This window comes from Mustela putorius, unplaced genomic scaffold (assembly GCF_011764305.1).
Source record: "Mustela putorius furo isolate JIRA1106 unplaced genomic scaffold, ASM1176430v1.1 tig00000997_pilon_pilon_pilon, whole genome shotgun sequence".
NCBI classification, from domain to species: Eukaryota; Metazoa; Chordata; class Mammalia; order Carnivora; family Mustelidae; genus Mustela; species Mustela putorius.
This window is the reverse complement of record NW_025421527.1, coordinates 4,665,239-4,675,062: the sequence shown is the minus strand read 5'-3', so window position 1 is coordinate 4,675,062 and position 9,824 is coordinate 4,665,239. Positions and strand designations below refer to the sequence as shown.

The window sequence follows — 9,824 nt, the reverse complement described above, 5'->3', positions numbered from 1 at the left end:
AGTCTCAATGCTGAAATCCTTTCATTCATTCAAACATTTACTGAGCACTTACTACGTGACGGGTACTGTGAGGTGCTGAGGACACACCGATGAACAAAGTAGACACAATTCCTTTTTTTTTTTTAAAGATTTTATTTTTATTTTTAAACATTTTAAGATTTTATTTATTTATTTGACAGAGAGAGATCACAAGTAGGCAGAGAGGCCACAAGTAGGCAGAGAGGCAGGCAGAGAGAGAGGGGGAAGCAGGCTCCCCCTGAGCAGAGAGCCCGATGTGGGGCTCGATCCCAGGACTAGAACATAGCAGGAGCAAGGGGGAGAAGCAAAGAAACCGGTGAGGTAGCTGCTGGAGTCATCCAAGTGAGAGCGGTGGCAGGGGCCAGGCAGGCAGCCTGCGGCTGGGGGGGAGTGGGCAAGCTCTGGACAGGCTTTTGAAATGAAGCCCATAGGGGCGCCTGGGTGGGTTAACTCAGTGGGTTAAACTCAGGTCATGATCTCAGGGTCCTGGGATCAAGTCCCACATCGGGCTCTCTGCTCAGCAGGGAGCCTGCTTCCTCCTCTCTCTCTGCCAACTTGTGATCTCTGTCAAATAAATAAATAAAATCTTTAAAAAAAAAAAAAAAAAAAAAACCCTCTGCCTTCGGCTCATGGCTCAGGTCATGATCTCAGGGTCCTGGGATCGAGCCCCGCATCTGGCTCCCTGCTCAGCCGGGAGCCTGCTCCCCCCACCCGCCTGCCTCTCTGCCTACTTGTGATCTCTGTCTGTCAAATAAATAAATAAATACATACATAAAAACAAAGAGAAATGAAGCCCACGGCATCTGAGGATGGGCTGCAGGTGACAGGGGAGAGGAGAGCTTGCACCGTGGTCTGTGCCAATGCAAGACTGGACTTGCGACTGGACTTGCTAACGAACCGAGGCGGGAGAAAGAACGTCTATTCAAGTCTTTTGTCCACCCAGTCGTTGGTCTTTTGCTGTTGAGATGTGGAAAATCCCATTTTGAAGTGAACTCTCTCTCCACCCCGGGTCTTCCAGACCCTCATTTAAAGAGCTCTTCCTCTCCCTTAAAATCCAAACACAGGTCGTTTCAGAGCCGGAAGACACCCTAATGTCATTTACTCCACCTCCAGAATGGCCCCTATTCCTGCAATGTTTTGGGTTCTCAAGCCTCAGAATCGGTTGTCTAACCTCATTCCTTCCTGCTGCACACCGGCCTCTACTGTTTTGGCTCCACAGATGAGAAAAGTCACGCAAAAATCACAGATTAGATTTGGAGTTAAGATTTCCAAGAGACCCGAAACACAAGGTGACCCACTTACAACGGGATCCTCAAGCAGGGCCGGGTGACTTGGCTCCGCGAACGAGAAAGGACACGCACGCGCCGTAGAACTGAGGGCATGACGAGGCCAACGAAGGCGTGGCTTCTGCCCGAATTCAGGATGGCCGCGCGCTCCGCCCCTCACCTCCTCGGGGGTGGCGGGGGAGAGGCTCAAAGCTCAGCACGCCATTGGTGGAGTTGCCCCCGGCGTATCCCCGCCCCCTCGCGAGGGGCGGGAGCGACAGTGCCCCAATTTCCGGTTCCGGCTGTACCGGGAGCCGGGTCGAGATGGAGGAAGATGCGAGCGGGGGCCGGCGGCCGCCGGGCACGGAGGCTCGAGTGGGCGCTGTGGCCTAAAGGGCCGGGTTCGGAGCTCGCCTCGGTCGCGGCAGAACCGCCCTGATCGGCGGAGGTGAGAAGCCGGCGGCGCGGAGCGCCCGGCGGCGGAGGTCTCCGAGGACCCGGACCTGTCACGGCGGCGGCGAGCGCCTGCGGCTCCGCGGGAGCCGGCCTCGCAGCCCCAGGGCCGAGGGGCGGCTGCGGCCAGGCGTCTGCTCCCGTCGGAGGAGCGCGCGGCGGAGGGAGCGGGGCGGGGGCGTGGCTCGGCCGGCAGCGAGCCCCGGGCCGAGGGCGGCCGTGCGGGGGGCCCGGGCAGGCGCCGCCGGGACGGCTGTCGTGCGGTGTCTGCGACGAGGATCGCGTGGGTGCCTGTGGACGACCCGGGAGAGCTGGGTGGGGCCGCTCCGTGACGGGTGGGGGGTCGGCCTCGAGGGCGGGGTCGGAGGGGTCGGAGGCGTCGCGGTGGCCGAGCGTGGAGATGTGTCCGCGCCCGTGCGGGGAGAGTGAGGGACAGAGTGGGGCAGAGGCCTTGCTTCCGCTGAGAACCGGGGGCCGAGCCCAGCGTGTGGGTCCAGAGCTGCGGGACGCGGTTGGCTTTGGTGCGGGTGGCCGCGGGAACAGCTCTGCCTGCGTCGGGTGACCAGTGCTGGGCCCAGTTCTGGCGACAGGTCAGGATAGAGTCGTTATGGTCCTGGACTTCTTGAGCAGCTCTGTCATCGTTATACCGAGAGTGACCGTCGTCACTTAAAGCAGACTTTTCCAAACGCTGGGGCACAGTAGTCACCCAGACAGCTCGTTGACAGTGGCTCTTACTGGACGCGCTAGCCTGCAGCCTCAGTTCGTCTGTCTGCAAGCTCCCAGCCCGGGCCAGCTGCCGGTGCGTGCGCGGCTCTGACCAGGAGAGCTTTGCAGTGGTAGAGATGTTCGCTGTTACCGGATGCTTTCCCACGAACCGCCTCGCCGGTACACGTGTGGCAGGCCTGGCCGCCCCGCTTCCCAGATGAGGAAACTGAGTTTCAATGAAGCGACATGGTTCCGATCATACCAGTAATGGAAGTGGACCTCGGACCTCCTGAGTTCGGGTCTTCTTCCCACTGCATGACCCCGGCCTTCCAGGTGGCCCGCCGTGTCCTGAACCAGAGTCTTACCTCAGTACCTAGAGAATGATCTGGAGGGATGCTTCTGGATCAGGAAGAGTGCAGGTGGAAGGGGGAGGTGCAGAGACCACCGATCTGTCCCTTTCCCCTGCTGGGCTTAGTAGCGGAGGCGCTGCCTCTGACATCGCGTTTGATGACTTCGGCGTGTCCTGGGTCATCTGTTGGGTTCCATAGGAAGCACTTCAAACTTTGTGCCTGGGCAGTTGTTGAAAGACGGGAGGAAATTCAGATTCGGAGCTGTGCACGCAAGTAAGGGTTGGGGGAAGAGCCCGAAAGAACGGGGCTGCTGAGTGGGGAGAAGGGAAGCCCAGAGGCAATGCGCGTCCGGGTGCCTGCCAAGAGGATTTTCCATCGGGTAGAGCGGGAGGGACTAGTTTTGGTATTTCAGCAGGAAGTTTGGAGGTTATGTAACAAAGAGCAGGCTGGGATCCCACTTTCGAGGGCAGCCGCAGCTTTTGAAGGGTTAGAGGGAGTGCGTGCGGGGCCTTCTCACCTTCAGCTGCACAAGCTTCTCCCTCTGAGGCATGACCCTTAGTGGCTTCGGTCACCATGGCAGCTGTAGAAGACACCTGCCTTGGCTTCGGAGAGTCCCCCCACTTCTTTGTGGGACTTTACAGTCAATAGGCCCAGGTAAGGATGGAGACATGGGGTGCTGGGTCCCGCCGTCAGACTTCTTGTCAGGAGTTAGTGGTTCTTTATGACTCAGCTGGACAAGTTGAGAACGAGTCCACTGCTCTTCCTTTCTGTCCTGCTTAGCACAGTTGGCGCGAGCCCAGCAGGAGGACGTCTTGCTTGAGCCCTGCCGTGTTTGTCCGGTGACAGCCAAGTGCTGGCCCGCCGCTCAGCCTGGTCAGTCCCTCCACCAGCACCCTGGGAAAGCAGAGGCAGCTTTCGGTTTCTCTGGAGCAAAGCTGAGAGAAATCTCTGGTCATCTGCAGGCCCAGGAGCTTATGTTTAACCCTTTAACCCTTGAGTGACCAGCAGCCATGAAAGCATTAATGCTGCCTGCCACAGGTGGGAGGGACCCGGCTTTAGACTGAGCAGTGTGACTTGTGTCAGAACTCCTCACTTCCGTGGGGTAGAAGGCATGGTCAGTAGAGGAGAAATCTTGGCTCATATCCTGCCTCCACCATGACCTTGGACCTGTTCCTTTTACTTTATCTGATGCCGAAGTGTCTAACTCTGCACAGGTGAGGTTCTAAGGTCACATGAGGTGACAGGTATTCGGAAAATCCTTGAGTCTCTCTCTGCTCATCGCCCAGTGGTGTTGGAAACATGACCTTGGGACCCTGGATACCAGACACTCTGGGCAGGTGACAGTGACCACCTTCTCTTGAAGGCCTCAGAGGAGAGGACTGTGGGGCTTGGTGGGTGTCCCCATTTGAGGCTGGGGAGGAAGGGCCACTTTTGCCCGCAGCAAGTGACACGGCAGCCTTCCTTTCGGTTATTTCCCACATCCTAGATGCTCCTCCTGGGCCGAGCTGGTTGTTCTAAGCCACCGTTTGCTGCTCTGGCGGTCTGCATGCATTCCTGCTCTGTCCCCACGGCTCTGCCCTGCAGGGTTCCTCCGCTGGCCTCACCTGAAGCTGAGGTTTTCCCTCCGGGCACAGGTGTTTGGCTCGCCCTGCAGGCAGCCTGGCCTTCTGTGACAGTGACACAGTCCCGCTGGGGGTGGGGGTGGGGGCTCCCCGGAAAGCTCACTGTGCTTCTCTGCTGACTTCCATGGCAAAGCAAGAAGCTCCTCAGGCTACTTGGGACCTTTGGTTGGGATAGGTGGTCAAGGATGGATTCCATTTAGACACATGAGGTTGGCTAAGGCACTGGCTTCAGGAACATTTCGGCTTCTAGAGTTGTCCCTTTAATGTGGCCACCTCCTTACCAAGCCTGTCGGGATTTCTCCCAAAGCCTGGGGAGCCCCTGACTTCTCGCTGCCGGTTCCACCTCCCCGTTTCCACTCTGGCCAAAAATGTCCGGTGTCCTGTGCAGGAACACGTTCCGTTGTCGCTCAGGGCATGTCCAGTAGATCATGACCCATTGCTGGATGGTTCTTAAGTTGGAAGGTCCCGGTTTCATATGGTTATTGCATTAGTGCTGGTTTTGATGGAGAACTTCGGTGGTGGCCAGGCCTGACATTAGAGCCACAGCAGCGTACTTTGACCTGGTTTCTGTCTGAGTCTTAGATCCATTCCCCGGAGGGATTGCTGTTGTCTTTGAAAACAGACTGTGCGCGTCTGGAAGGCAGAGGTGGTATCTTCCTATCGCTTGGGTCTGCCCTCGTTGTACAGCACAGAGATGACGATTTCTGTGTGCAGGGGTGAGAAGGGCTGGGCCTGTCCTGTGCCTTATGGTTCTCCAGACTTCAGGGAAACCTCTTTGCTCTCTGCTGCTGCTTCTTTTCTCTAGAGCGAGTTATCTAATAACCAAAGGGGACTCTGACCTTTGGCTTGTTGCTAACTTTCTATCCTTTGCTGGAGGGCGGGGAGGGGGGCAGACTTTCTTCTAATGCAGGCCGCAGGGAAGATAAGTGTAGTGAGGGTAACTGGGCCGCTCGGAGGGCCCAGTCCGCTGCCGCCGGTAAATGGTGACAAAAGCAGCACCCTGCTGAAGGTTACTGGTCAAGGCGGTGCCTCCTTGGGAGGCCCTGGAGCAGCCAAAATGGAGCACCGGCTTCCCTTCAGCATTAGGAACTTGCTAAGTGTCGCTCAGTGACATCCCTTCATCCCGTGGAGGCCTTGCCCCTGGCCAGGTGGTTTCTCTGGGCAGCATCCTGAGCTCTGCCTGGGTGAGCAGAGCAGGAGGCGCATGGGCTCTGACTCCAGGGCCCGGGCAGAGGCAGGGACTGGGCTCGGTGGTCTGCTCAGCCGGGGCAGGGAGCCGAGCCGGGAGCGGAGCTGCGGGAGTCACTGAGGTGAGGGGCGGCTTCTGGAATTGGGGAAGGGCTGACCAAGGAGAGAGCAGGGGCACGAAGGATGACTCGGGCAAGAGAGCCGGCCTCGCTGGACCGGGTGGGATCTAAACTCTGGGGAGGCGGGTACCCCGGAGATGAAGCCTGAGCGCGGGGTTCGGAGCCTAGGCGCAGGGCAGAGCGCAAGCCCTGGCTTCCTTGCCCACGTCCTCCTGCTCGCTCGCACCCCCAGGGCTGTAGGCGCCATGGAGGACAAGCGCAACATCCAGATCATCGAGTGGGAGCACCTGGACAAGAAGAAGTTCTACGTGTTTGGGGTGGCCATGACCATGATGATCCGCGTCAGCGTCTACCCGTTCACCCTCATCCGCACCCGGCTGCAGGTCCAGAAAGGCAAGAGCCTCTACCACGGGACCTTCGATGCCTTCGTCAAGATCCTGCGAGCCGACGGCGTGACTGGCCTCTACCGGGGCTTCCTGGTCAACACCTTCACGCTCATCTCCGGCCAGTGCTACGTCACCACGTACGAGCTCACCCGGAAGTTTGTCGCTGACTACAGCCAGAGCAACACGGTCAAGTCACTGGTGGCCGGCGGCTCGGCCTCCCTTGTGGCGCAGAGCATCACGGTGCCCATCGATGTGGTGTCCCAGCACCTGATGATGCAGCGCAAGGGCGAGAGAATGGGCCGCTTCCAAGTGCGAGCAAGCCCCCAGGGACGAGGGGTGGTAGCCTTTGGCCAAACCAAGGACATCATCAAGCAGATCCTGCGGGCTGACGGGCTCCGAGGCTTCTACCGGGGGTACGTGGCGTCACTGCTTACCTACATCCCAAACAGTGCTGTCTGGTGGCCCTTCTATCACTTCTATGCAGGTAAGGGGGGCGGGAGAGCAGGGCTTGGGCAGGTGGGGTAAGTGGGGGCGGGGCGGGCGGGGCGCTGTGCAAGCCAGAGCGGAGGATTTCAGGGAAGAACGGGGTGTTTGTCCAACAAACATTTGATCCCAAGAGGGCTCACGGATGAATGAGACATGGGTTCTTGCTTTCGGGGAGCTTCTGTCATTGTGGGGGGACTCAGACGAGTAAAGTAGACGACTCTCGAACATCAATTATGTTGATTGCCTTAATCAGTGGGGGTTCGTGGACTTTAATTGGAAGGCGAGGAAGGACAAAATTCATGGGATATTTGGGATCTGAAGAGGAAATTTCAAGTTTCAGATGAGTGTTTGCGTTGGATGCCTTTCCTCAGCGTTGTTAAATTCAGGGTGTCGAAGAGCCTGGAACCCCTCCGCTCCTAGAATGTATTTTTGTTTGTAAGACATTTTACTTCTTTTTAGGTGTTTCCCAGAAATGGATTACTGGGTCCAAAGATAACATTTTTGAGGGCCTCAATAAGCCTGTTGCCAGACTTCCCTCTGGAAGGCAGAGTGCATTGCCAAGAACAGGACCTGAGCGTGCCTGTGACCGTTGACACCCACCCGTGGCTTTGGGCCACCAGCAGACTCCTGTGAGGACGGTGTCTGCTTGCAGCCTCCACAGTCCCTGCTGTGGGCTCCGAGCCTTGGCCGTGGGCATTCCACCCAGGCTCTCCGGGACCTTTCTAACCAGACTTCATGATGCCTTCCTCACCTGTCATCACGCTCTCCCTCAGGGACTACACGTTTGTGATTCTCCTATTCTCCTGACTGTGCCTTCTTCTTTATTGCCAGCTCTGTTTCTCTCTCCTGTTCAGCACAGTCTTTCTTCTTGCATATTTGGTAAAATTCACCCAGACTCCACGTGACCTTTTGCCTCAGATCCTTTGGGAACTGATCTTGGTAATCTTAATGTTAAGAAAAACTCTTAAGAGGGGCGCCTGGGTGGCTCAGTCGGTTAAGTGTCTGCCTTCGGCTCAGGTCATGATCCCGGCGTCCTGGGATCCAGCCCCACATCCAGCTCCCTGCTCAGTGGGGAACCTGCTTCTCCCTCTCCCTCTGCCCCCGGCCTGCTTGTGCCCGTGTGCTCTTTCTCGCCAAAAAGAAGAAGAAGAAGAAGAAGAAGAAGAAGAAAGAAAGCAGCAGTCTAGGAAACATGAGCGCTTTCTCCGGCATCTGTCTCTGCCCTTCTCTCCTCATGTGATTTCATGTACAATTGACTTGTCCTTTTCTGCCATGTCAGAAAATCTGTGTCTGTCCCTAGACTAACTTCCCAGAGCTCTGGACAGACACTGACTGTTGGGCCTCCCAACTTGGACGCATGCATTTACATCCGAAACACTACGCCGGAAACTGTCTTTCATCCCAAGCTGGTTGACTCCCTTCCTTCTCAGTGGCCAGGTTATTCTCCATGTCACTGACACAGTCACTCCCTTGTGCCCACATCGGGTCCTGGTGACCCCAGAATGTCTTTTCCTATTCTCTGTCCATTTCTCCTGCCTTCCCTAGAAACCAGGCCTCCAAGGCCACCCTGCCTGCTGCTGCGCCAGCCCTCTAGCTGGTCTCCCATCCCACCTAGCGCACATGGCATCGGAGTCGCTCTGTCAACCCTGGGCGTGGTGCTCAGCGGCTCCCCCTGCTGGCCGAGGACGGGCCCATCTTTTCGCCTGGCTTCCGCCGCCCTTTACAGCGGAGTGTCCCCTGGTGTGATGTGCGTGGTAGCCAGGCCAGATCACGGACAAATCTTCCCACCCCGGCTTTGTTCCTCTCCGCCGTCCAGGTGCACCAGCCCTGTGAGGCCATGACCTACGTGAGTGCTGCTCACTGCCGCCTCCATCTGTCCTTGGAGCCCTTCCTAACCCCGAAACCACCTGTCTGTCCTTGAGCCCCGGGGCGCTCCTGGAAGCTTCCTTCTGCAGCTGCATAGCTTGCCTTGATGCCATTTGTGTGCACCTTCTCTCTCCTTTTTTTTTTTTCCCACTCCAAGACACCATTTATTTTGTTAAAGTCAAGCAGGATGATGTGTTCAGAGGTGGTGAGTGTCGAGCATGAAGTACGTACACATTTACCACTGTCGCACCTTCTCTCTTCCACGGTGTGGAAAGGCTCCCTTTTTCCTAATGCATTTTTCAGTTGAGATACAATTAAGATACAGTTGATTGGAAAGTTTCTTGGAAGGGGGAGGAAACTGACATTTATTGACTGCACAGACGGGCTCCTGGACACGTGACACGTGTGCTTCGTAAATACTTGTTGAATGAGCAGAATGGTTCGTCGTTCCCAAAGGCTTAAAATCTGCCAATGGTGCCTTCTGAGCATTTAGAATAAATGTAAACACAAGTTTACAAAGTGAACACGAGTGTGCCCGTGGCCAGTGCAGGTCTCCATGATCCGGCCGCTGTGCTGCGCGGCCCGCAGTGGCCTCTGTCCCCGTGGTCTGCTCCGTCCTCACTGTCCTGCTCTCTGCTCCTGAAACACACCAAGCTCTGTCCTCACCTTTCCACATAACGTTCTCTCGGCCTGGAGCACCCTGTCCCCCGTCGTGCTTCTGGCGCTCCAGGCCTCAGCCTACACGCCACCTTTGCACAGAAGACGTCTTCATCCAGTTGGAAAAAGGGCTCGTCTTTTTTTCAGCTCGTTTCCTTCACAGCGTTTGTCGTGATTTGTGGTCACTGGGTCCTTGACTCACAGCTCCCACAGCAGAATGGGAGTCCCATGAAGGCCCTTCCAGGTTCATCTCGCTGCTGTGTGTCCTGTGCTCCGCGCAGTGCCTGGCATCCGGTAGCGTGAAATAAACAGGCGTTTATATTACCGTCCAAAATCATGTGGCCACGAGGGCCTTAGACCAAGTGAGCTTGGGTTTACCATCTGCTCTGCAGATACTCGAGCCCATGAGCGCTGGTTGAACGAGTGGTGGAGAGCAGAGACCTGGAGCTCTTGCCCCAACCCTCTTGCTTTGTTTTCTCATCCTCTCCCGAAGCCCCAGGAAAATGGTCTGTGTGCATGACTACAGCGGGAACCTGGAGCCTGCTGTGGCAGGCCCAGGGGCCAGTGCAGACAGGCCCATGGAAGCTGGCAGCGCCCAGCTGGACGCCACCACGCAGTGGCCGTGAGATGCTTCCTTCTCTGGAGAAACAGGACGCAGGTGTCTCGGTTTATGCTGGTCACTCTCTCGGTTTATGCTGACCGGTGGCTA

General features: G+C 56.9%; 1 protein-coding gene across 4 annotated transcripts in view; it reads left to right on the top strand.

Moving 5' to 3' along the window:
* The first annotated feature begins 1,564 nt into the window (after nucleotides 1-1,564).
* Nucleotides 1,565-9,824, top strand: part of SLC25A44 (solute carrier family 25 member 44) — a 28,806-nt gene continuing 20,546 nt past the window's right edge. For 2 of the 4 annotated variants that reach the window (XM_013048973.2, XM_045086746.1), the window contains exons 1-2: nucleotides 1,565-1,731; nucleotides 5,953-6,590. In XM_013048973.2, the coding sequence (XP_012904427.1) occupies nucleotides 5,966-6,590 (625 nt within the window). In that variant the 5' untranslated portion in view covers nucleotides 1,565-1,731; nucleotides 5,953-5,965. The remainder of the gene's footprint in view (nucleotides 1,732-5,952; nucleotides 6,591-9,824) is intronic. The other 2 variants (XM_013048971.2, XM_004778511.3) reach the window with 1 other exon arrangement.